The sequence below is a fragment of the Syngnathoides biaculeatus genome, chromosome 14, assembly GCF_019802595.1.
Source record: "Syngnathoides biaculeatus isolate LvHL_M chromosome 14, ASM1980259v1, whole genome shotgun sequence".
NCBI classification, from domain to species: Eukaryota; Metazoa; Chordata; class Actinopteri; order Syngnathiformes; family Syngnathidae; genus Syngnathoides; species Syngnathoides biaculeatus.
In genome coordinates this window covers 26,404,872-26,431,734 of record NC_084653.1, presented here as the reverse complement: position 1 = coordinate 26,431,734, position 26,863 = coordinate 26,404,872, and the positions used below count along the sequence as shown (strand labels likewise).

General features: G+C 42.6%; 2 protein-coding genes across 2 annotated transcripts; one reads left to right on the top strand and one right to left on the bottom strand.

Moving 5' to 3' along the window:
* Positions 1 to 146: 146 nt before the first annotated feature.
* cmss1 (cms1 ribosomal small subunit homolog) lies at positions 147 to 26,044 on the bottom strand. The gene is made up of 10 exons (XM_061841466.1): positions 25,889 to 26,044; positions 7,494 to 7,636; positions 4,736 to 4,801; positions 4,531 to 4,669; positions 4,399 to 4,458; positions 1,617 to 1,719; positions 1,474 to 1,534; positions 1,106 to 1,193; positions 940 to 1,028; positions 147 to 648 (listed from the first exon to the last, which is right to left on the bottom strand). The coding sequence occupies exons 1-10, from the start codon at positions 25,935 to 25,937 to the stop codon at positions 565 to 567; spliced, it is 882 nt and encodes a 293-aa protein (XP_061697450.1). The 5' UTR covers positions 25,938 to 26,044; the 3' UTR covers positions 147 to 564.
* LOC133512125 (filamin A-interacting protein 1-like) lies at positions 20,576 to 24,343 on the top strand. Its single transcript, XM_061841462.1, has 2 exons — positions 20,576 to 20,705; positions 21,541 to 24,343. The coding sequence occupies exon 2, from the start codon at positions 21,788 to 21,790 to the stop codon at positions 24,134 to 24,136; it is 2,349 nt and encodes a 782-aa protein (XP_061697446.1). The 5' UTR covers positions 20,576 to 20,705; positions 21,541 to 21,787; the 3' UTR covers positions 24,137 to 24,343.
* Positions 26,045 to 26,863: the final 819 nt, after the last annotated feature.

The following is a 26,863-nucleotide window of genomic DNA, read 5'->3' as shown; positions in this document are numbered from 1 at the left end:
TTCGATAGTTTGGACGTGTCCAGAGGCGAGAGAGAGAGAGAGTATATTTGGTAGAAGGGTGCCGAGGATGGAGCTGTCAGGGAAGACATGATGGCAGTTGGCGTTAGAGAGGAGGATGCACAAGATAGACTTGGATGGAAAAAGATGACACGGTGTGGCAACCCTGTACAGGACAAGCCCAAAGGAAAAGAAGAAGAAGACTGAACAAACCAGACAGTACATTTGTAATTAATTTCATTCCTCAAAAGGCATTATTAGGCAGCTTTATTTGGAATAAGGTGCCTATCTGTGCAATTGAAAGTTGAAGATCTGTTGGGGTGACGCACTTGGAACAAAATCAATGTTCTCTGCAGGAGAGGCCAAAATCGTGGGGGAGAAACTTTGTCATCGCTTCCATTTGACACGCAATTATTTATTGACGAGGTCTTGCCAAGACATTGTGTTTGAACAAACATGGCACATTTCGAAGCGCCCTCTGACGAAAGGAAAAAGCCGAGGCCCCACGGCAAAGCTTTGAAGGCGGAAGCTCGTCGTCAGCGCAGACGCCGAGTCGACAAATGCGGGTTAAAACAGTCCGATTTTGACTTGATCTGCTTTGCATCGGTCCAGGATCCAGCTCTCGAACATCTTAATAAAATCCAGTTTGATCTGAAACAAAATATAAAGACTGGTAAATAAATAAGATAGAACGGTTCCAACGTACAAATTGCAAAGAGCTGAAAAAAGAAAAATGGCTGGATTGTCATGCTCCATTATCCCGCTTTTGTGAATTCCAACTATTTAGTAATTTTATTTTTTAATCACTAATATTCAACGTAATAGAACAATCATTTACACAAAAGTTCTCAAATCTTTAGTGGTGAATCCTCATCTCGAAAAATTCAGAGCCGCGCGTGCCGTGCAGTGAGATTTTTTCCCCAACAGGGGGCGGTAACCAACCTCAGGGATGTCCATCATCCTCCTGCACTTCTGGTCTCTCCAGTTCCAGTCCAGAACCAGAAAGCGCAATGCTTGCAAGTTTAATCCATCTTGCGAGAGAGAAAATACTGTACATTACTTTTTTTTTTTTTTTTAAACTGTTGAAAAGCAGGATGCATTCACTTACCTCCGTGAATTAGAGCGCCGATCCTAGCTGGTGTGCCCACTCCGATGTGAACGACTCCCTTCTGCAGCAGCTTCACCTGCTCCTCAATCTTCCCGTGACCCCAGAACGCAGAAGTACATAAAAGTTCAAAGTTCAAAAAGCTCACAGTGGGGAAACCTCAGGCCCGTGGGCCAGATTTGGTCCACCACTGCATTTGAAATTTCGTGCAATTCTAAACAACGAACATGAGAGATGCATTTATTCAAGTGAAAAAACAAACAAAAAACAACATTCAACCCATAAATGTTGTCTCCTGATATGAAAGTGGTTCCCCACGCGTGTTCTAGAACATTCACTTGCACTCAAATGATGGGCAGTCTTTGTACAACCTTTATGTGTTTTGCAAAAAGCTTTACAGCCTTGGCTTCGCCCTTGAATGTTGTCAGTTGTCTGTGAAAGAAATAAAAATACATAAAAGGGTACTTTGGGCTTATCATTCTTCTGATTTCGTTTCAAACCTGAAAATCCTGACCTGATGAGATCGATGGCTCGGAGGGCAGAACTGCAGACGATGAGCAGGACCACCGAACGTTTTTCCGTGTGTTGTTTCTGAATCTTTGCCCACTTGGGACAAACTGACAGAAAACGAAAGAATCAAAGAGAAATCAATTGACGGCATTGCATTTGTAGTTTTCATAACAGGATTATGAGTAAAACAGTGAATAGAAATATAGGCCTGTCATAAATATTGAAAGACTGTATGTAATTCAGCCTCCCTGAATTTTAAAAAAATGCTAACATCAGTGGTTCTCTTTTTTTATTTGAGGTGGTGTCACGTGGGCGGTGGCATCGTTAGCAGGGGCGGCCAAACCTCCGTCTCCCCAACCACTTCATCCAGCTCTTCTCGGGGGATGCGGAGGCATTCCCAGGCCAGCAGAGAGAAGTAGTCTCTCCAGCGTGTCCTGGGTCGTCCCCGGGGTCTCCTTCTGGTAGGACGTACCTGGAACACCTCACCATGAAGGCATCCAGGAGGCATTTGAATCAGATGCCCCAGCCACCTCACCTGTGCAGCGGCCCTACTCTCTTCTCACCTCAATCAACGGGAGAGTTCGGACACTTCAAACTCAGTTTGGGCACTCGTATCCAGGTCTTGTTCTTTCAGTCATGGGCCACAGCTCGTGACAATCGGTGAGGGTAGGAATGTGGATCGTCCGGTAAATTGAGAGCTACTCCTTTTGACTTAGCTCCTTCTTTACCACAACGGACCGATAGAAAGTCCGGATCACTGCAGATGCTGCACTGCTCTGCGTGATGATCTCCCGGTCCATTATTCCCTCACTCGTGAACAAGACCCAAAGATACTTGAACTCCTTCACCTAGGGCAAGATCTTATCCCTGATCTGGAAAGGGTACACCACCCTTTGTCTTCTCATCCCAGCCTCTTCACAAATAGGCAAGGGATTCATTGGCTGTCCAGTGCACCCCCACGTACTCACGGTTTGGCACCTGCAGAATCACCTATATGCAGATTTTTTTCCCCCCCGTTGTGTTTTCTTCTGTCGGAACCAATCCTGGAAACCAGAATTTAAGAATTTTGGTGGCGTAATTATTTCCCTCCCATTCCTCAACTCTCGTGCAATTACAATGGGCGTCAATTATCTGAGGATTTTTGTTATTCGCAGTCCAGCCTGGTCTTCGTTCCCACGAACAGCTGTTGTCAACTCTACCTAGTGTGGCACTTAATAGAGGCAAACATCTGCCAAGACGATTAAAAATAACAAAACAAAAACCAAACAACAAAACAAAACCGTTAAGCAAAGTCTGTTAGTTATCAAGCTAATTCCTGCTTGACAGAGGATAACTGACAATGCTTTTCATGATGTTCAACAACTCGATTGATGCCGCAGTGAGTCTGACGGTGAAAATAAATTCACATCTCCACTTTTCACATCCTCGGCCATGTGCTGCACCCCACTCGAAGGTTTTGCACGAATTGGTTTTGCATCTGCTGCAAAATGCTACTGGCAGAGTTCCTGAAATTGCAGCTGTCCCAGAATTGGTCGTTAGTGCATTGACACGAGCGTTCACAAAATGACAAAGAATTGACTGCAGATGAATTAGAAAGTGGAGGTTTCCTGAAATTGTAAACAAGTTCCCTACGCAGGAAGCGGCGTACCGCGTGACGGTTCCCTTTCAAGTGGACGTTTTCGTGCCACAATTTTGTACGTGTACGTATGCTTTAATGTATAACACTAAGTTTAATATCATTTGAATAGCCATCTGTTTTCCAAGCCGCTTATCCACACAAGGGTCGCAGGAGAGCTGGAGCATATGCCAGCTATCTTCAGGGGAAAGGTGGACTACAGCCTGAACTGGTCGCAAGTCAGTCACTGAGAAGGAACTAAAACCATGCATCCAGTCAGCCATTTTCTACCACTTTTCCAGTCCGGGTCGCGGGTGAAGTAGCTTCAGCAGGGATACACAGACTTCCCTTTCCCCAGCCACTTCTTCCAACTCTTCCGGAGGGACCTCAAGGCGTTCCCAAGCCAGCCGAGAGACATAGCCTCTCCGGCGTGTCCTGGGTCATCCTCAGGGTCTCTTTCCAGGGGTGGCATGCCCAGAAGACCTCACCAGGGAGGCGTCCTAGAGGCCCCTCCCTGATGACCGAGCTTCTCACCCTGTCTCTAAGGGAAAGCCTGGACACCCTGCGGAGGAATCTCATTTTGGTTGCTTGTATCGGGATCTTGTTCTTTCGGTCACAACCCAGAGCCCATAGGTGAGGGTAGGAACGTAGAACGATCGGTAAATTGAGAGCTTCGCCTTTCGACATACTCCCACTTCACCACACCGGACCGATACAAATTCCGCATCACTGCAGACGCTGCACCAATCCGTATGTCGATTCTTCCCTCAGTCGTGAACAAGACCCCAAGATTCTTGAACTCCTCCACTTGGAGCAGGATCTTATCCCCAACGCGGAGAGGGCACGGCACCCTTTTCCGACTGAGGACCATGGCCTCAGATTTGGAGGTGCTGATTCTCATCCCAGCCGCTTCATACTCGGGTGTGAACTGCTCCAGTGAGAGTTGGAGATCACGGCTTGATGAAGCCAACAGAACTACATCATCTGCAAAGAGCAGAGATGCCCATGTTGTCGGGTGAGCATACCACTACACGCCATCAGTGACACTTATCATTTCAATAATTAATGCTTTTAATTCAAATTCTCACCCATAATCGATGTCGCCACACTCTGGCATGTTTTGGAAATGACGTGAGCAAGAGAATGTGGAAAAAAATGTCACGACTCTTACTGTGCTTGAGATAGGACGAGAGGCTGTGCGTCAGGTCGTTGCAGGCCACAAAACTCGAATCTGCAAAAATGAGTCCAGAAACGTCAGACGGCGCAAAAATCGACGTTTGAATGTAGATTTGCAAAGACTGACCGTGCAGTTTGAGCTCCTCCTGCTCGATCACGGAGCGCTTGTCTGAAAAGTACTGTGCCAGGGAGTTCTGAAGGTCTGCGGGACAGCCTGGTTTTGGGTCAGAGGCAGCCAGCACATCTGTAATGGTCTTTTTCTTCCTCTGGAAATACAGTTTAAATATGACAAACCGCTGAGGGTGGAAATGAGCCACATTGGTTTGGCGTACCTTTCTCTTTTTGGGTGATGTTGTTGATGTTTCCGTCTCCCTCCGCTGTTTCGGAATTTTTGACACCTGAGACGACACAGGTGTGATGCACTTTACGGTCAATTTGTCACATTTTCCTTACATAGCTGACTCAACCGAAGAGGGGATAGGGCATCTATCGAAGAGGCTTTTATACGCAGCCAGGCTGCGAACCGTCTGTTGATTGGTCGACACACATTTACGGCTGCAGCTATCAAATATGTTAGTGTTCCAGTACCCTACGAAAACTTTTCAATAATCGAGTGTTTGGAATTTTCTCTTTTAAATTTATACTGTGTTTTTAAAAGTGTTGCTTGGTGCAAGAGTAATTATGAACACAATATAAGCCATTTCTACGAAGGCCCTAAAGGGAATGAGTAATTTTCTCATTACAATGAGTAACTAAATCATCACAATGAGAAACATTTTTTTTTTCCCAATGTCCCTCTAGGGGCTGCGTACATTTCACTTAATTGGCGAATATTTATTTATTTTTGATAATTAACTTTTTTCTTCAATTCATATTCAGCGTAGCTTTGAATGACGTGAAAAAAAAAATCGTAATTGTTGGCCGACGACGGCTGCAGGCGACGGAATGCCACGGAACACGCACGGCCGAGCTTTTAGTGAACTTGATGTACCAAATAAGTCCTCAAACGTGTAAACAAGCACGCCACTTCTAAAGCTCGCGTCTCCACGGGCTCCAAAGAGATGAAATGTAACCACACGAACCAAAAGGAATGTCATTAGGTGCACAACGGATAAAGAAATGAGGATTGGTGAGGAGCCAAAAAGTCACAACAAAAGCCAGTCAACCGAGGCGTGACAAATGAGGACAATTTAAACTTATAAAGTCACTAAATAGGCACCCACAATCACTGCAGTGTTGTTGTACAAATCCAAATATGCAGGCGTTGACGTTTCGTGCTCGCCTCATTTATCATCCTCTCTGATGACATTGTTTGGAAACTATAATCGTGTGTTTTCCCGATTTTGCCCCTTCTTGAATCAAATACGCCTGGCCACCTGGCATTGATGACATTAGCACGTTGTTGTCGTGCATTTGCTCTGTTGAGCTTAGCAATGAATTCTTTCCTGCCATTAACAGCCAGCTACTGTGTGTGTGCGTGTGTGTGTGTGTGTGTATATATATATATATATATATATGTATGTATGTATCAAGAGTATCAACAGAGAGCGTGAATGAGGAGCTTTTGATGTACTCGAAATACTTGACTATTTTTGCAGCCTTAGACACATTCGTAACTCATAATTCATTTTTGTCAATAACGTCGTGTTGAAAACAGAGCTGCAGCGGTACCTCGTTTTCTGAATGAAAATTTCAAGATTTTTTTGCTTCCGTTTTCGAACGAAATTGGTACTCGAACGTCCCGACCAGGTGAACCACGATGATTTGTTATTGTGAATTCGAACGCACCCCTGAAAAAAAAAAATGGAAAAGGCGTAACGCGTGCGACGCAACCAGTTGACCCACACACACGAAGCTCTTTTTTCTTCTTCTTCATCTTCTTCTAACCCTTTTGCATTGCTTTTTTCTTTTGTTCCATTAACCCTACCTCTAGTTGCAAGTAAAAATTTTTGTACATGTTACTTTCTGTGCAAATAAAAAAAAAAAGTTTTTGTTTTTTTTTCCCCCCTCATTATTGCTGGTTTAAAAAGTTATTCTGCACTTTTGTGACTAAAAAATGGTTGACAAGGCTGGGGGCCGAGTCGCTACAGATACGGCAATGCACTCCCAGCCTAGCATATTCTACGACTAAAGCATACATTTTAAGCAAACAAATAAATATATTTCTTAAACGATATAATTGTGTAAAGTATTGAAGCTATACGTGTATTTCTACAATGCAGTTTATTATCAGGAAAAGCTAAAAAAAAAAACAACAACAATTTTTTAGGCTTGGAACGCATTATTTCATTTTCCATTAATTGTAATGGGAAAACGCGCCTTGGATTTCGGACATTTCACTTCTCGACCGGCCTTCGGGAACAGATCACACTACCGTAATGGTTCCCTTGATAGGTTCCGAAGATTGATGCACACGAGGCCCGGCAAGCACATGTCCTCCGGCCAAGTCTATTCCAATTTCCACTTGCAGCAGAGCTGTTAGATCAGGTGTTCATTCTCATTGGTGGAAAACTTTTTTTTTTTTTTTTTGGCACACCTCTCGTAATGTGCTAGCATCGGCTTATAATTTGTGCACAAGGACCCAGGCGGCGTGAGTCGTCGAAGTCTGAGGCTCGCTGGAGTTCCCGGGGTGTGGTGTTTTCGCCGAGATGTGTGAGTACCATGGAAATCCATTTGGAAAATATGACACACTTCTCATGTGAAATTTGGCAATATCAAAGGTTGCTACGGCTATGTTGTGGCACCACTTGGATTTTTCTTAGGATTGTTAAAGAAAAAAAAAAAAATCCTTTTTGAAGGTTGGTGTTTTTTGAGGACACAGTACGGGGGGTGGGTGGGGGTAATTTGGTTTAGGAACAGTGCGAAATAAACATTTCGTGAAACAGCAGAAAAATATGTCGTTACAAAGCACAGGCAACAACGGTCAGCGGCTGCCTTTCTGTTTTTCATTTGATCATTTACTTACATGTGGCCTCGAATGGTGTTTTGCGTGCAAATATTTACAGTATGTGCAAACTCCTCCTACTAATAGAGGACAAAAAAAATTTCCAAGCTTGCACCAAGCATCCAAAACTTTTTGGGCTGCGATACCTTTTCAGTCGTTTTCTTTTTCTTTGGCGTCGCAATTTTTTCGGTGAGCGTCTTCCTCTTCTCTGCTTTCTTTTGTACGCTCGGGGTTTCTTCTATCTGTTTGGTCTTGCTTTTCTTCTTTTCATCCTCCACGTCAGAAGCATCTATAATGTATATATATACATATTTATGAAAAGCAAAACATATTGCGGGTGAAATTAAAATGTGGATCAAAGTCATATCCAATAACGTAGATAAGATACATCCATATTATTCTTGTAAAGGTTGGTTCTTCTCAAAGAGATTGAAGACAAAAGAACAATTTGAGGGAACAAAAAAGTTAAGACAAAACGAATTCACGTCACACCCGAGCACAACGATAAAAAAATAAAATAAAAACATAGAAATCCATGTCTCCTTATTAAAAGTCAGAAAATGTGAATTTGTACAACACAATGTTAAATGAGAACGGCAACCACCAGGGTCATTTTTGTGATGTTTTACTTTTTCCACATAAACTTTGTAACAATAGCAATAATATTCTAGAGCGAAACCTCCAAGATTAAATGCCCTTGAAATTATAGGATCTGGATTTCAATAAAATATTTTTCAAAAGGGCCAAAACGATGCTGTATTTTATTGCTAGAACTGTGGATTAACCCCACGAAAAGCAAGGCTTTGCAATCACAAATTATTAACGCTTCAAAGACTGACTCAGTTACAAAATTTTTAAAGAAATGTATTAGCACTGACAAATCCAAGAATGCACTGGAAGACATCACTCATAATTGAGAATTATTGTCTCTGGCACAATTCATGCTTTGGATCCCTTTGGATTGTGTAGTTGTACCTAAAGTTGTCGCTGACGACCGTATACAAACCATCAGCGCACATCTGACTCCCATCTTTGTCCGCTTATTTCTCCAATTGCCCCCTGATGGATTCGTACCATCTCATCCATCATCATCATCATCATCCCCGCCTGCTTGTGTTTTTCTTCGTCGGGCTCATTACTGTCAAGGGCCCGGAGTAGAAAATGACAAAGGATGAGCGTGAGATCGGAGTTCCCGATGCTTGTTTTCTGTTGAAATGCGGTTCCGCCCCCGTTTTCCACTCACGTCACGAGTGTCGTAAAGTGCACTCTTATCAGCTGAACCCCCCCCCCCCACCCCATTGATGGAGCAAGCCAACAACCGCCCTCGCTATGTTGAGGTTGAGGTGAGGACAACCGGGATGCGAGAATGACCACCAATAAAACCGCACAAGTACCGCCACGGTCCACAAATGCCTTGTAAGTAAAACTTTTTCCTTGATAGCACTCAATTGTTAATATTAATTTTATTCTTCGATCTTTAAGGACATTTTGCGTGCCTTTGTTATCACTGCTGTGCAAGGTCATTGTTGTAAAATAAATTCTAAAGAGTTCAAATTCTGCGTTTGACACAGAAAGGCAATCGCCGACGGTAGTCCGAACACTTTTGACATTGAAGAATTTTTATTTTTTTTTTAGAGTAAATGGTGAGTTTGTTTATAAAACAAAAAATAAAACCACATTTCTATTAAAAAAATTTGAAATTACAACTATTTTTTAAAATCCATATTTGCACTATAAACAAGTGTGGGCATTTGACAAAAATTCTGTTGATCAATTAGGTAAAATTAAAAATCAATGGTTTAAAAAATATTTTTTTCCCCCTAAATATTAATTAGGGATTGAATTTGAAATGTCCTTTACTGGCGGACAAATGCCTTGTAAGTAAAATTTTTCCCTGATAGCACTGAATTGTTAATATTAATTTTATTCTTCGATCTTTAAGGACATTTTGCGTGCCTTTGTTATCACTGCTGTGCAAGGTCATTTTTGTAAATTAAGTTCGAAAGAGTTCAAATTCTGCGCTTGACACAAAGGCAATCGGTGATGGTAGTCCAATCACTTTTGATAATGAAGAATTCTTTTTTTTTTTTTTTTTTTAGAGCAAATGTTGATTTCGTTTATAAAACAAAAAATAAAACCACATTTCTGTTAAATAATTTTTGAAATTACAGCTATTTTTTTAAATCCATATTGGCACTATAAACAGGTGTGGGGATTTGACAAAATTTCTGTTGATCAATTAGGTAAAATTAGAAATGAAGGATTTAAAAAAATAGATTTTTTCTTAAATATTAATTGGGGATTGAATTTGAAATGTATTTTACTGACGGTGGCGGAAATGATTGATCTATCATTATTATTCATAAAAACAATAATTACGTATGGGCATTTGTGTACATTTCCCTTATCGACTAAGAGAGAAATGAATTCAAGAATAATAATCACTGGGTTTTGGAAGTTTGACTACAAATGTCCTTGATTAACTTACACGGAAAATACATTTCTTGCAATGACAACTTGTTGAACAATATACTACTTGAAAGGATCATAAATAATTGGCGAATGCGCAAATGTGGTCATCTACGAGAAACCAATTGAGTTTCTAGGACATCAGTTACAAAGGAAACCGTTTCACACGTAGACAACCAGTCGTGAAAATGTAAGAATTACAAGACGCCGAGTCTCCGGACAAGACCCCCACCCTACGAGCCAAAGAGTCAGATAACAGCAAATCAATCGGAGTTAATGGCAGGATAGAAAATGGCTCTTGCGGCGTCATTTTCAGCCGGTCCATCAAGAGAGGGTGACTGGTTCTAATGGGCACTCAACAATTCCGAACGGATACAATGACAGTCAATCGACTGGCTCCAGGAAATTTGTTTTTTTTGGGGGTGGGATTCCAGACAAATTGCTTTCAGCTCAAAAGTGGTGTCAGTGTACCTCTGCAATTAGTGATGATTACGTGGGGTCGTGACCTTAGATTAGCAGGTTGTACGCGGAATCAGCATACACTTAATCATTGCTGATGCTACAGATAAGGTCACTCGGCTGTTTGCACTGAGCGGTCCGCATTTGTACCGTTTACGTCAGGACTGTGCTAAAAGTGAGCAGCTGTCATGGCGACCACCACAACATCATCCCTCTAGGGGGGCTCTGGGGGAAAGCACGGAGAAATCTACAAACACAGATGGTTCCCGATGACAGATTTAAAATGGCATGTCGCCTCTGTCGCCACGGTTTTTGGACATATGGAAGGGATCGGATGGTCTATGAGCGGACGCTTCAAGTTAATAAATGGAGGCTTTGGAGTAGACGATTCGCCATCAATAGTTAAGAACTGGTCTTCTGTGGCTACTGCTGCTTGTCGTGTGAGATGATTCATGAAGTGGCTTTAAACAAAAAGTACAAATCATATATATATATATATATATATATATATATATATATATTTTTTTTTTTTAATGTGAAAAAAGAACGGTGCCATATTGCGCTGAGGCCGGGACAGACTTTTGAAACCGTTTTTGTACACAGCGATTAAGTTCCATTTCTGATTCTCTGGTGGTCGTGTTTGCCATCACTGAGGTGGCACCGCAGAAAGCCAAAAAGCAAAAACACACTCTTGAAATTCAATTGTTCAATGGGCCAAAGATATGTGGAAATTCTGAGGATATCTTCAATTATGCCCCTCCCCCCACAAAATTCAAAATTTTATGACATTAAGCTAGTTTGACTTTTGGCCATTTCAAGCCATGTTTCCGCCGAGCAGTTCGTTTCGTTCCGTTCGATTCGGGTTAACATTCAGTCTCGACAAAGCACTGACAAGTGTCGTACAATCAATGAAGAGCAGTGTGTATCGGCCCACCCAAGAGAAGATTGAAAATATTTACACAAAATTTAGTCTACCTCATGAAACGCATGCTAAAAGTGGAATGCGACATGTTGGCTAATCAGGGACCTCGACAAAAGAAATGCCTAAAATCACATTCCACACTGAAATGAATGACTCAGTCGAAACAAGTCTTCATTATGTTATTTTCGGATTTCATATTTTTGCGTTTGATTTTTTTCCCCAGCAACCGCACTTGACATCATAAGGATCAATTTGATGAGATGCCTTCCGTTTGAGTTCATTCATGGCTTTTCATCTTGTTAAGATCATCTTTTATTTGGACACGCTACAGCCGCTGAACCCTGAAGTGACAGCAATCACATTATGAATAACGATGATGCAATAATTGTGGAATCTGCCATTGTGGTGTGCGTATGTAGAAAAACAAAATAGCAAACAGTAGAATTTCACAACCGTTTGTCAAAAAAAAAAAAAAGACTCATATTAAGGGGAAGTGAAGGGGGGAAAGAAAAAATTCTCTGAGGACCGTTTACATCACAGCCCAAAAATGTCGAGCATATTTATTACATTATGGAACCGCCATCATTGTTTGGCTTTCCAGCTTGATGGTTGCCATGTGATTTATGGAACTGGGCAAATACATTAATGAAAGAAGACCAAAAAATCCCCATAAATAACATTTGGAAAAATCCAAATTAGTTGTAAAATATAAACGTTCAGATTTACTTCTAATTATTGTGACACACACAAACAAAACAATAAAAATGCATCACAACAAGCAAGCGTGGGATTGCACTCTTCTCTTATTGGTCACCAAAATACGTAGAGGATGAAATTATGGTGCATGGACTATTGGTAGAAAAAGCGCCAAACAAAACTAATTAGTGATCTGGACAAAGTAACGTGATACAGGAGGATATATATATATATATATATATATATTTTTTTTTTAATGGGGGATCTTCAGCAAATTAATTTCATTTACAGAGTAAAAAGAGATGAGCAGGTATACTGACGACACATCAACTGCTTATTAATTTACACTGCAGCAACGTGACGATTTCTCAAAAATGAAGCTGTTGATTGGTTCTGGAGAAAATGAGGATTTTGTGTTCTGGGGAAAAACTTAGTGGAATGTTTTTGTGTAATAATACAAAATCTGGTTTAAAAAAAAAAAAAGAAGAAGAAGAAAATCCTCAAATTAGAGAAAAATCAGTATAACTTCATTATTTCTCAGCATACCTCCTCGACCCTTTCTTTTCGCCTCCCACTTGGGAAAACTGCTCCAATTGGATTTAGTAAAAAAAAAAGATAGATATTTTTTGTATAATTTGTGTTGGTTTTCAGAGGGGTTTCAAGTACTCATTCCATTTTCTTTAGAAAATTTTACAAAGATGGGATCCAATCGTCACGGCGCTAGTACTGCCTGTACCTATGCGACTATTATCCTGCTCAAGGGCACCAGTCGTTTGTTAGTTGTTTGATGTTATTCGTCTTTTCTAGACAACTAAGAATAGTGCATATCCTATCGATTGGTTGGCCCTGTATTAGTTTATTGGTTCTTCAGAGTTTAATTACTAAACAAACCGGATTAAGGGTTGGGTTGGACCGAGGTTGAGTGAATTTGAACTTGAAGTCCGGAGTGGATAAACTCAACCACAACAGTGGCGGTACTAGTGAAGTTGATTTGTTTGGCAGCTGTTCTCGATTACCAAACATTGACAATTGCTAATGGATTGACGTTGGATTGAGCCTGATCGCTTTCTCCACACAACACGACCGAACCAGTTTTAAAACAAAACAAACCGCTCAGGTGCCAACTTATTCGTTTGGTCCACAAAACAAGTCTAATTACTGGCTTTACATTTACACCTCAAACCATTACATGGATCCAGTTGAACCAAAGTTCAGGTTTTCTCCAAGTAATCATTTTCTGTCTTGGTCCAGAGGTCATATGCTTGGAACTGTATGTCGTCAAGCACGTCATGGCCAGAACTGACATAGCTTCTCTTGAATCCTTTTTCAATGTATTATCTGTATGTAAATCAATAACACAGTCTCTAATGATTAATCCAAAAGGCTTGGTGATTCTGTTTTTGAAATCAGGTTTTTGGACCCGAGTTACAGTAAATGATAAAAAGCAAAATCTACAGCAGATGTCTCTATCCTGTTTTAGTCATTCATTCTCTCTTCTGTTCCTCCTAGAAACGCGTCCTGCCCGTGAAAGTAGTCTGCGGCCTCAATGGAATCAACCGTAAACCGAGAAACACGACTTGCAGTCTTGCATCCACCGATTCCCAAGAGCTCCGAGCACTGCAAGAGCTTCATTCCGATGAATCACGGGAAAGACGAGCGATGCAAGTCCGAGAGGCGACGCGGGAGAGAAGACCTTTCCCGCGATGACATGTTGTTCCTGCTCAGCGTTCTGGAGGGAGAACTTCAGGTGGGACAAACTATTTTTGGATGTCGTCAGATGTACGTGACTCACTCTTGAGCCCCATAAAGCTCTCCGGAAAAAAAGTGCAAACTCATTATTGTGCCGTTCGTCACGCTAGGCAAGAGATGAAGTTATTGCAGTGCTGAAATCAGAGAGGACCGACTCGGCCCTACTGAAGGCCCACTATGGTTTTATTGGACCGCAGGGGGCGCTACGTTCCCTGCGTGGAGACTCGCTGCAGTCCCGAAAACAGGACCGCCTACAGGATGTGTGCAAAACAGCTACTGCCGAGGTACCAATAATAACAAACCAGACACCGTAGGGAGTCGGTAATCAAATTTAATGAGGTGAACATAGCGCCATCTGACAAAAGCGGATTAATTACTGCTGCTTCACTGCACGTTGAGTAATTTTGTGCTGCTGGAGAAGCAATTATTCCGCAATGATTTTGCAACCCCCTTGGATTGTTTTGGTTTCATTTGATTGAGAGCACTTTGCAAGTTATCGTCGGGAAAGAAAAAAATAAATCCTTACATTTACCCAATTTTTTCTTGAATTTTATTCAATTTCTCACGCGTTAATTGTATTGTGCTCTGCTTAATTGTTTTTGCAGCTTATTAACGTTGTCCGGTCCCAGAAAAGGTCAAACAAGTGGATGCAGCAACAGCTTCTCGAGGTATCAAACGCTTACGGGGATCTTGTTCACAGAAGTGAGGAGCAGCTTAGAAGCCACCAGAATGTCGCTGAAAAGAACAAGCTCCTTGTCGCACTACTGGAGGAGGACCGAGAGAGGTTAGTCAGTGCATCACGTCACTAAATGGTTCCTTAAAACGGGATTACGTAAAACAAATGAATTCCTATAACTCTTTGTGGATCACGGTCCAACCCATTAAATTTAGGTACCATTTTTTTCCAGTCAGAAATACGGCTGGATATAATTATGGATTTATCATCAAGAATTTCATTGTGTCGAATTGATGGGAAATTCATCGCAAAATGAAGAAATTGAGGCAAAATGGAGTGCGCCGTTTTGTTGCAATTAACAATTGCTGCTGCGGTTTACAGCCTCAATTTTCAAATCTATGTACCGCGGCCCAGAACCTGCCCAGCAGGAGGGTCCAATCTGGCCGTGGTGTCTAGAGAACACATTCATTGCTATTTTTCAGTAAAAGTCACATTACTGTTGTGCAAACATTGATGTAAACTCAAATGATTATTACTGCTTAACATGTGTTTTATAAAGTGCAAATGTATAGATCCATTTTGCTCTGTGAGTTGTACGTGGCAATGAAAAACATGCATAACTGCTGAAATTCTGATGACTTTTTGTTGAGAATTTTTAGATGGCCCATATAATTTGCAACAAAGGTTGCCACAAGATAATACAGAAACACATAAATGTCCAGATCCAGAAAGTACTTGCATTTGCACTAAAACAGTTGGGACTAGTCATTAGCCACGAATATACTGGTCCCACCCACTGGAGAATAAATCGGACCGGAGAGAACGTGGCCCGCCAACTAAAATGGGTTTGACAACTCTGTTCTAAACAACAACAGTTCTACAGCCAAGCAAATCATGGCCAAAGCGCAAAACTGGCAAAGAATTCAGTATATACAAAAGACGAGTCTCCCGCCAGGTTAAAATAATATTTACACAACAAATGATGACTTTGTTGCTTTTCTACAAAGGAAATGTAGTCCCTACCGCTAACAAACAGATGGACATTAAAATATGACATGCCATTTTCCCCCCAAAACTTAACAGTTGGACAAGCTGTCTCCAAACAACTCACATTTTCGTTACAGATGGTCACGACAACATGGCCCATAAAAAAAAAAAAAAAGAAAAACAGTGTAGTAAGATTTTTGTGCAGTACTGTATACCATGAGGAAAAACAACTTCAGACTGAAACCCAAATTCAAGTGTCTTCCTTGCATTCAAACGATAAGACTTGAGTGAAAATCCATTCTGTCCCTCTTGGTATGAAAGCTGTACAGTGATTTAAGTGTTTTACAAAAAAAACATCTGGACGTTCTAACGTAAATTACACATGAAGCCTTTTAAGACCATGTTCATCTGTGATACTCATTCAAAGTTCCTCCGCTTGGACAGTCCAGAGCAGCCCTGACTTGATTTGACCCTTGAGTTCTTCTTGCGCTTGTAAACACAAACATGCAATTACACGTTCCATGCACTTTTGGTACCCTTGGTCAGTCAGTACCACCTCTTTAGCAAATGGGTTCAAGATTGACGGTGGCCAGAACATTTCCCTTTCCAAATAGTGACTACATTCAGATGTGGCCTGTGGGTATGGCTAGGTCTGTTGGCTAGGGCTAGGTCGGTGGGTATGGCTAGGTCTGGTGCAGCTATGCTATTTGAGGCCCATGCTGACTCTAGTACCGCCAGAGTCCAGTCTGTAATCTAATTATGGAGTTTTTGGAAAACTAGCCTGCATTTGTTGGTAAGAGTGAAAAAAAACTTGACGCGATCTGCCACAGGAGTAAGTTGCAATTTTAGACCAAAAATAATTACGACACATAAAACGCTTTGCTTAGTGTAAGTCTGTATAAATACAAAGCGGTCTGGATGCTCTACACAAACACAAATCTGTGACTTTTCATTGCATTGGCCAATATGATGAATAATACAGCGAAACATAATGGCCCTGAGGTTTTACAACTTGGAACTTGCATGAACTCACACAAGACTTCAGTCAGTTGATTGTGATTTTTCTTTTGTAATTCTTGTCCCCCCCCCACCCGAAAAGATCCAACCATAGAAAGATAACAATGATAGCAAAGGAGATCATTATTATAACAACAACCATGAAGACAGAAACTGGTCTCACTGTCACAGAGTGACAAGTCGTAGACAGCTCTCGGTCCCGGCTACCCAGTACAGGATGGCAACTGAACAATAAGCTAATAATCGTATTTAAAACGAAACCACACTTTGACAAACCTAGAGCAAGTCCCACATGCCAATCACAACCATATCCAGCGGACCTTATCCTAGTGGATGGATCTTCACCACACAAATGACATACGAGTAGTTCCAGAACCTAGGTCGGATGTTTGTGTATGACTACTTCAGTGATCATTAAACACCCTTCTATGTATCAGAAAATACATTGTCACATAATTCCTACAACAAAGTGAGATCCCCAGTGTCTATTTCGTTGCTTTCCATGATTGGACAAGTCTCATCCAAATATGTACAGTATCATAGATTAAATCAAAAAAGGAAAATGGGCGATCAGTTAATAATGCCAGATGTTTAGAATTGACCAGAACATCCAAAGTCCAACAAATCTGAATTACAGCTGCGCACAATCCTTGGTAAAATAATGCAGAGAAACCCTGTGGAGGAGCCGCTGTCTTTGATTCATTTTCACAAGTTCTTATTCTTTCAAAGTTTGCTTGCTGAACTGATTTAAACGCCACACATCGAACCCTTCAAAAACCTTTCAATCTGCTTGTGTTTGTTTTCAAAGAGCTTCCTCCAAATAAAGAGATTCATCATAGCTTTTGTCCCCTCCCTCCCATTCCGATCTTCCACCAGCACCCATGTGCAAAACAGATGACCTCCTATGCTAGATTCAAACTATACCGTGAATTCCAGTCATGGCGTATCATCTCTTAAGGCTTCTTTATACTTGAGCGTGCGGCAACGGCACTGACGTCACCGGGCCTCTCCCCTTTGCCTTCATACTTTGAGCATAACCCAGTTTTGAAAATGTGCTGCAGTTCTTCTCCAAGTCAGAAGCGTCGCTCGAGCTGGTACTGGCGAGAATGCCACCAGGTGGAGTTTCCCGAGCAAATTTTGGTCATTTTAGAAACAGTTTTTGCTTTCCTTTCCCTAACAAGGAACAAAGCAACCACAGTGACGACCGTTGGAAGAAATAGACCGAAACGACCAGATAATATGTTTAATTATGCTGCAAAATCGATCAAGAAGGCGGCGGCATAGGTGGTTAGTGGAGTCAGTAGCAACGGCGAGTACGTCATCACAGCATGTGACTAAAATGGCGACAAACACGAGGGATGAGCACCACACCTTTCCCCGGACAGCAACTTTTTTTGACGTAAGGGCGGCAGGCTACGCATAAGATACGCAGAGGTGCTGCGCAGGGCAACGGGTAGGTCACGTGATGCGATGCGGGCGCAGTCGGCCGTGGGAGTAAAAACAGGCCTTTGCGCGCCGCTAAAACTCTCATGTGTACAACGCAATGAAACAACGTTGTCGTTCCTGCCTCTTTTTGTCATCAGATTACGCGCGTTCCCTACGGTCACGGTCAGTCGTTGCGCGACGCCATCCTCGACAGACACTCGTGAATGTGCGACTCACAAAGGCCGTGCGTGCCACCGACAGTCCTCTTCAGTTCATCAACTGTAAACTTTAGCCTTCCCTTATTGAAAGCCATCTTTACAAACTCATGTCCCTGAAGAAAAAACATCTTAATCCCTATCTGTTAGGGACACATCCGTGTCTCTCTCTCTTTACTCAACTGGAATGAGTACCACTGCGTTCATTTTAAGGAAGCCTTTAATTGTACAAATACTTCTGCAAGGAACGCTGATGTCATTTGATTGTGATGATGGATGAATGGTTTAGCACCGCTGTTTGCGGTGGAGAGTGGAGAGCAAATATTGAAAACAAACACGACTTATAATTGCCTATATTAATAGTTCAATTAAAATTAACCAGTAAAATAAATGGCTTACAGATGTTTTGATTTAAAAAAAAAATTCAAAGGAAGTCTGCATGTACATGCACACGTTGGTGAAAACTCTCCACATCTTCCAAACAAGCCAGGCTAAACGTGGCTCCTCACAGGCATAAAACGCTGTCGAGATGGATCACTCGGACATACTTCCTCGACTTCAATTCCTAATTTGAAACAGCTTTGGTGCTATTTTTTGGCGTCTGTGAGAAAGCACCAGAAACGCTAATAGGTGAGTTTTCAGCCAATCGCTGCTGCTTCGTGCCAGCCGCATTTCTCCAAGATCATTCTGTCTACGTACTTTGTGAGTCATGCGATTTCTTTCTCATGGGCTGGTTTGTACAAAGGATAAACCCTGCTTTTATTTTGAATGCTACAGTATTGGAGAGAGATTTTAATCACTTAAAAAAAAAAAAATCTATTTTCCTGGAGGATTTAATTGCTTTTTGTTCTGCTTTCAATTCAAGGATACACAGCACATAAGTTTGGCTGTGCCTCATTTGTGAGAGGCAGACGCTCAAAAACGTTTTTTAAAGTAAAATTACACCCCTGGTTGAAAATAGGACGTTGGTTCGTCCTCATACGTGGGGCCGTATTACATATCATTCCACGCTTGAAGGCTTTCTTGGAAAGGCCTTTGCGGGATGGGCTCATGCTTGTAATTGAGGACGAGCGCTGCAGATGTCAGCTCCGCGATGGGAATGAGGACTTTGTGAACTCAAACAGTGAGGGTTGTGGGCGTATGGATAGGAATGTGGAGGTCTCTTTACTTTTCACAACGAGAGCAATGATTAAACTCCAGCATTTGGGGGGTGGCGAGGCAGAAAAATCGAAATAGTGTATACGCTTGTGGGTGTAGCATAACTTCCAATCCCTTTTTTTAGAGAGCAAACTAGTTCGGCGTGAAACAGGAGCACCTCTACTGGTCACAGCCATGTAGCACACACCATTTTGTCTTAATTGCGAGCTGCTTAGATAATGGATGCTTCAAAAAGCAATTAAATCAACAATTAAACTCTGTCTTGTAAAACTCTTCCAAGAAACACACCTGGTATTTCTGTGAAGGCATAAAGCCCAACGACAGTAAAGTTTTATTTTGGACGTTAAACGTGCCAGCTAGCTAAGTCAACTGTGGGCTGGACTCACCATGTTTATTATTTGTAACTGGTGAGAATGGATTTTACTCACAGATGAGTAATCGGCATTATCACTCCTTTGGGACGTAAATACCGACACCTTTTATGACGTGGTATAATGTATATGTCCGTTAGTTAACGTGTGTAAATGGAAATTGTTCCAGAGTTTGTTTATCTGTTACTATTTGGTAGTTCCTGGTGATTGAGCAAAACCAAAATGTTCCCTTTCTGGTCGCCTTCAGACGTGACTTATACAGGAAATGATGAAAGCACCGCTGTTTATCGTCAATTCCCCTCGCGCCCGTACAGAAAGACGCGCGTCGACTGCTCGACGAACAACAGGACGGCGGTGACGCCGCCGAGCGAAACGACGGTTAAACATTTTACAAATTTCATCCACTGAAAAACTACGACTGCATGAAAGAGAAATGTATTAAAGGGGATTTGGGTGAGGAAGAGAGAGAAAAGCAGGAAAACATATGGATGTCATTCTGAACCAATGAAGTGATGATGTCATCTCACAGTCAGGTTATCAGGCCCCGAGCAAAAAAAGGCAACGGCGCGCGCACACGCCAAAAAAAAAAAAAAAAAAAAATTAAAAAATAGCGCTCCTTCTTGAAACATATGTGAGAAACACACTTAGATGAACTCCAGCTCTTTGGACATGCCAACACATTCTGTCCTTCCCATTAGCCTCTTTGGCATGGCTGCACAATGAGCTCATCTGGAATGGGCTCAACTCCAGTAAAAACACACTAACCACAACGCACATAACACACACACACCTACACACGGTCGTATTTCCATCACTTCAGAGTACATTACAAAGGTTCTTGAAAACTTTTTAACCCTATAGCGACTACACGCCGCGGCGACAAATCTCAATCTTACAATTCCAGTTGTCGAGATCAAAATGATGGCTTGCGGTGTTCAACCAGATTTATGGTCCTGAAGCATAAAAAAAAAAAAACTGACACACACACACACACACAGCAGTCTAGGCTACAACCATATAAGGATTGGCCGATGATGTAATGGGTGCCGCTGGCTGCGAGAGAGAGCGAGTCCGTGCGCAGAGCACTTCTCATAATGTTTGGTTTTCCGCATGGAATGTCCACATCACTGGGATCTCCGGGAAGGAAGAGGTGAAAGAGTCGAGAGGCCAAATAATCTCTGAGGATTTGGAAGGGAAAGGACACGGGACGGCAGGTAGGACGGTTCGAGAGACGCGACTTGAAGAGTTTGTGCTTGTGTTACGCTTTAAAAAGTTCGATTGTCACTACAAACCCAGCCGTAGCAGACGGAACAGACTTCAGAATCGGTTGCTTGGCACCAAAAGAACACAATTATTTATAAATGAAAAGAGAGATTATCGAAGATACAGTGTGAAAGTTTTACAACTAAACAGTCTTGAGGAAGAACAATCAATAAAATATGAAAGCATTAAAGTGAAACAAATCCGACCTTCACCCACTGCCTACATAAGAATAATATACGTTGTGCAGAAGCAGAACAATAGATCTTCCCTGGATCAGGCTCGTTAAAAGTCGTAGCCGGTCCGTAATCGCGCGTGACTCGACCAAAATGCATGTCTTTGGGAACTCTTCGCAGTGTATTTTTGCAGCATAGAAAGGGGAAACGATGGGATGTGGTGTTCAGGGTACTGGAAGGCAAAGACAATTCCCAATTAAATGCTGTACACCAAGGCAAAGGACCTTCTGGCACACTTGTGAAAACATCCTAAATATAAGAATATAGACTTTATAGGTCGATGCATAGAGAACAAAATGTTCTAAGTTCTTGAGTCAGGAAAGGAAACTGATTCAGTTCTCAACATTTAAATAAATGTTTATGTTGGCAATAAACCACAAAGGGGAAATCATTTGTGTTTATCAACCGTGGCCAAAAAGTGAGCAACTTTAAACATTACCTCATGTCCTTGGTGAATGAAATACAACGTTACCCCGTACGACCATTCAAAGGCATTTTTGGGACATAACTAATGCTCTCTTCCCCCCCACCCCCCCTCCCCAACTCCCCACAGACTGAAGCTTCTAATTGTTAAAGAAAGACAGTACCAGGAGTTAAAGGAAGCTATCAGCAAAAGAGACATATCGCTTCTTAAAGAGGAGCTGAACCGGCTGAAAGCATTTGCACTGCTGCTTGTAACGGAGCATCAGCGTTTCAAGGAACTGTTGAAGGAGCACAGGCGTCATGTCAAAGAACTGAGCGCCGTCGCTAAAGGTCTTGGACAGGAGGTCAGCGTGGCAAGAGAGAGGTGCCCCAATTCGATGCATCCTGAAGTGGAGCGGCACAATTCAGCTGACAACATCCACCGCTCCCGTCACGTCATGACAGCTCAACTCGCCGACGGGTCTGCTCAAAATCAGCCGGTTAGACAGCAGCACTCGAGCGTCGGTCGCCGTACCGACACCCTGGAAGAATCGGGAAGTTACGCAAGGGAGACGGACAAAGAACTGCGGGAGCCCGGCGATCGAGAATCTAGACAGCAACGCTCGCTGTCAGAAGTGGAGGTACTGAGGAGAAGGGTGGTGGAGATGGAAGGAAAAGACGAAGAACTCATCCGCATGAGGGACCAGTGCCGGGATCTGGACTGCAGACTGGTGAGGGAGACGAAAAATTGCTCGAGCCTGAAGGTTGAAGTGAATAGGCTCAACGGGAGAATTAGTGAATTAGACCGCATTGAGGAGACCTTGGGAAAAAGCAAACAGGAGTGCTGTAATCTGCGGGATAGCTTAGCAAAAGAGAGAGATGTCAGCAAGACTCTCTCGGGTGAGGTGGACTCCCTGAAGGTCAAAGTGAGGGAGCTGGAAGCGAGTGGGGGCCAACTTGAAAAGAGCGAGGCGGCGATCAGGCATGACCTGTCCACTCTCAGGTCTCTGACGGCGGCCTTGGCGGAGGACAGAAAGACCATGTCAGAGAGACTTCAGGAGGCAGAGGAAAAGCTCAGTGGGTGGGGGAGAAAAAACTCCACAGGGAGTTCAAGAGAAGAGGCACAGATTTCAAAGTCAGATGTGGAAGACAAGATAACAGCCATTACAAAGGCGAGGAGCGAGTTACAAGCCAGGCTCGCAGTGGAGCAGCAGAGAAACGCGGAGCTCGAGACCAAAATGGTCATTATGAGAAAAAGGTTACAGGTTTTGGAGAACCGGAGAGAAAAGGAGGAGAAGTACATGCAAGGCTCCAACAGCACCAGCCCTCGGTGCCAAACGGAAGAGAACAAAGCCAAACAACTCACGTGGGAGCTGGAAAGGCTGCAAAAAAGACTACAGGACAAGGAGATGATGGAGAAAGAACTGATGAAAGTCGAGGATGACTATGAGTCCCTGGAAAAGAGATTTAAAGAGGAGCAGATTAAATCCAAGTCTCTATCCAAAGAACTTGAGGTGGCCAAAAAGGAGCTCTCTGGATACAAGCAGGCAGAAAAGCAGGACGTCAACCAAGAACATCTCCTCCTTTGTCGTCTCCAGAAGGAGCAGGTCAAGTCCAGGCTGCTCGGGAGGGAGGTCAGTGCCCTAAAAGAGCAACTCCAGCAGCTGATGGGCACAGAGGAATCCATCAGCAAGGTCCAGACAGATCACTCTGCACTGCAGGGGAAGTTGACGCAACAGGAAGCGAGGAACCGGGAACTCGCCCGAGAGATGAGGTACCTGAGCAGCGAACTCGACAGGTACAGACGCTTAAAGAATCTCACGCCAGCCGATAATGAAGAGCATTATCGCCCCAACAAAGAGGTCCAAACCGAGGTAGCGACTAGCTCGCCTCCCGACTGCCAATTGCCTTCTATAATAAACGAAACTTTTGGCAAGAAACACGACGAGGAGGATCCAAACCACAACGTCGAAGTCATAGACAGCCGGGCCTCAACTAATGTCTGCAACCTTAACAGTTTGAACAGTGCCAACAACATCGTGAGCCAAAACAGAGGCCTCGGAACCAACGGCGTAAATGTGCACCAAGCGGCTAACGGGGACGTCATGATGCTAACACACACGCCAGGGCAGCCGCTGCAAATCAAGGTCACGCCTCATCACATTCTCAACACGGCCACCCTCGAGATCAGCAGCCCGACGCCGGATGCCTCCGCATCCTTCACCAGCACAGCCTTCATCCCGTCTGGTGGGAACACGCCAAACCAAAGAATCACAATCATCCAGAATAAGACGCCACCCTCAAGTCCTGACCGTACCATCTCCCTGCTTCACGGGACGCCCTCCTCTCGAATCATGAGTCCCAATTCATCCCGATCCGTCACGCCCGACCTGCCGATCCAGATCCTGACGGTCAGGACTTGTTCGCCGGAGCCGACCGACATCGAGAGCCCGTCCCCCTTCTGCAAAACTCTGGAGCAGCAGAACAGTTGGCAGCACGTGTGCTCCAGCAGCCCAGACTCCAGCCCGAGCATCATCACCACAGAGGACAACAAGATCCACATCCACCTCGGGAGCCCGTATCTACCGTCTCACGGCATGACGCCGCCTGTCGGGCCGTATTACCTCCGACATGAGCAGAGGACTCAAGTGCTCGCCAACGGCTGCCACGTTAAAGGCGTCGGCAAGATCACCAGTAGTATTACCATATCTCCTACCGCTTCTCCCGCCTCCCACTCCCCTATGTAGCAGCATATATGTATGTCTCTTACATAATGTATCATGCTTCGGTCCCCTTGGACTATGCAATTAAATCAATACATGTTTTTTTTTTTTTTTTATAATGGCACACCATATTTTGATAAACTACAAGTGACATGTAGCTAGCATTTCTTTCCTATATAATTGTGCGGCTGTTTCTACCGCCTGTATGAGAACGACGTGAAACTTCAATACAGTGGATTTTATGTGAATGTGTGGACATTCTTTTTGCTTGATTGTCGGAATATGGTGGGACAAAAATGGTTTCTTATTTGGTGAAGTTTACATTTATTTTTTTTTTTTAAATAAATGGGCAAGAACGACAGTTGCTCAAAATGACCAACTAGTAGTAATCAAGATGCTTGAGACTGATATGGACTCTTCCTGTCAGTTGCTTAGTAAAAAGCATTGTTGTCAAAAACCCATCCATCCGTCCATCCATTATCTAAGCCGCTTATCCTCAAAAGGGCCACAGAAGTGCTGGAGCCTATCCCAGATACCTTCGGGCAGGGCACACAGAAACAAACAAACGGTCACACTCATAATCACACCTAAGGGCAATTTAGAATGTCCAATGAATGCAAATTTTTTGGGATATTGGAGGAAACCAGCAAACTCCACAGAGGCGGGGCCGGCATTCGAACCCTGGTACTCAGAACTGTGAGACAGACAGAAAATAAATTTGGCACTTCAGAAAAATCTATACAGGTGCGGCTCAATAAAGTAAAATAATGTATTGTGAGCAACCCAAAATTCAGGAAAATTTAAACCACTACCCTGGTAAAAAATATTTACACATTGCACTACTGAAAATTATTCTCCTATGATTAATGACTATGCAATAAATTAGTCAAAAATTTTTAATTGATCTAAAATAAATTACATTCTATGATATTCAAATTTATGGACAAATACAGCCACTATCAAGTTTTTTGTGGTTACAAGTTAATTTAAATTATGAAGTGTAGAATTGATGGAAGTTATAAATAAATAATCATAAAAAGATTTATTACAACAAAGGTTGAAACACCATGACTGTTGACAAACGTAATTACATTATATTTTTTAAAATGCTAAATTTAAGAGTACTTTGCGCATTTTGAAATTAGATTTAAATGTTACGTGAGCGTGTTCTTCTACGCTGCTTATGTTTAAAAAAAAAAAATTAAAAAAAACACCGGAGTGCGCGGCTGCCCTCTGTCGGTCAAAAGCCTGATGTGCACTTGGCAAGCAACACGCTTGAAGATCCCACCGGCGTTCCAACACACGACTGACAAGAAATGAACAATTTTACGGATAATTCTCCGTTTGGGGTGGCGGGGGTGTTAATCATGTGCTTACATATCGTGGGTAAATTAAAATCTGTGACCTCATTTAACTTTTAAAAAACACACGTGACATGGGATGCACACGTGTGTTTACGTCTCTCGGATATTTTTTTTTACCACCCTCAAGTAAGTAAACACTTGGGTCACCTCCAAGGAATTTTAAAAAGAGGATCTGCACCCAAGTATGACTCTGTTGTAATAATCTTGTAATGTGTAAATATTCACGAGGTCTCCTACTACCAGTGTGGAATGGCTAAAGCTAACTTACAGTAACAGCATCAAGCCTCCTCGCGTAAACTAGATGCGTGGCGACAATGGTACTAAAACCGTGTAGGCGCACAGGTTCTAGCCAAATAAAACAACACATTACGTTGTATACCACTTTTTTTTTTTTTTTTAAAGTATAATTTACCGGATTTCACGTCCTGTAGCCACCACTCGTCACCCAAATCGTCCCCCATTTTCCCCGACAAAGATTTGCAATGCTTAGCCAATCAAATGAGCCCCTGAGAGGGTGCGTTCAAGAGCATCACGTTCATTACCGTGTCGGTTTACAAACGATAACGGCACAGCAAAAGCAGCGTTTTGGGCGATTTTGGGATTATGTCCGCAAGAGCGGAGGACGTATCCGATTAAGATGCATCATTTGAATTTCAAGACACTCGGGTTGCGTCCTATTTTTCAAAGTGTTTCGTTCAGTGCAGCTAAATTCAAGACACCTCTGAGAGACTCCGCCAACGTTTTCATGTGGTAATTCGGCTTCAATTTCCGGTCAGGGCAAAACATTGCTTTTTCACGTGAAAGTTTTCATACTTTGATATCCATATGGTTAATTATTGTTGCGCGGTTTGCTGTCAAAACCATGCGGGCGGTCGCAAAGAAGTAACTTTTCACTGGCAAGTGTTTGAGTTTAACCTTCAAAATAAATTCTTAAAATTATGAATGTGGAAAATATATTCTTAAAATATTATGAATGTCTGTACTCTTAAATATTCCTGGGCGTGCTGCAAATGTTTAGATTGTATTCATGTCCCTATGGATTCAAAACATCCCAAGTATATAGATTTATCGCATCGTCTCCCATAATAAAAGTGTGTGAATGGATGTTTCCAATGACGTCACCGCCACCCGTAGACCAATCGAATAAATTAACGATAGAAAAAAACTTCACGCTTCACCTATCACCTGTGTTCTCTGACCTCTATGACACACAAGATGGCGTAATTGTAAATATGTCCGTTATTTTTCCCTGCTTTTTGACCTGACCGGAAGTCAGAACCTGTTGCCCATGGCGGAACCACTGCATGGAATGTTCGCAGTCGAGTTTTTATTTACGTCATTACCACAACAAGACTTTTTTTTTTTAAAATATTTTTTCTTTAAACGT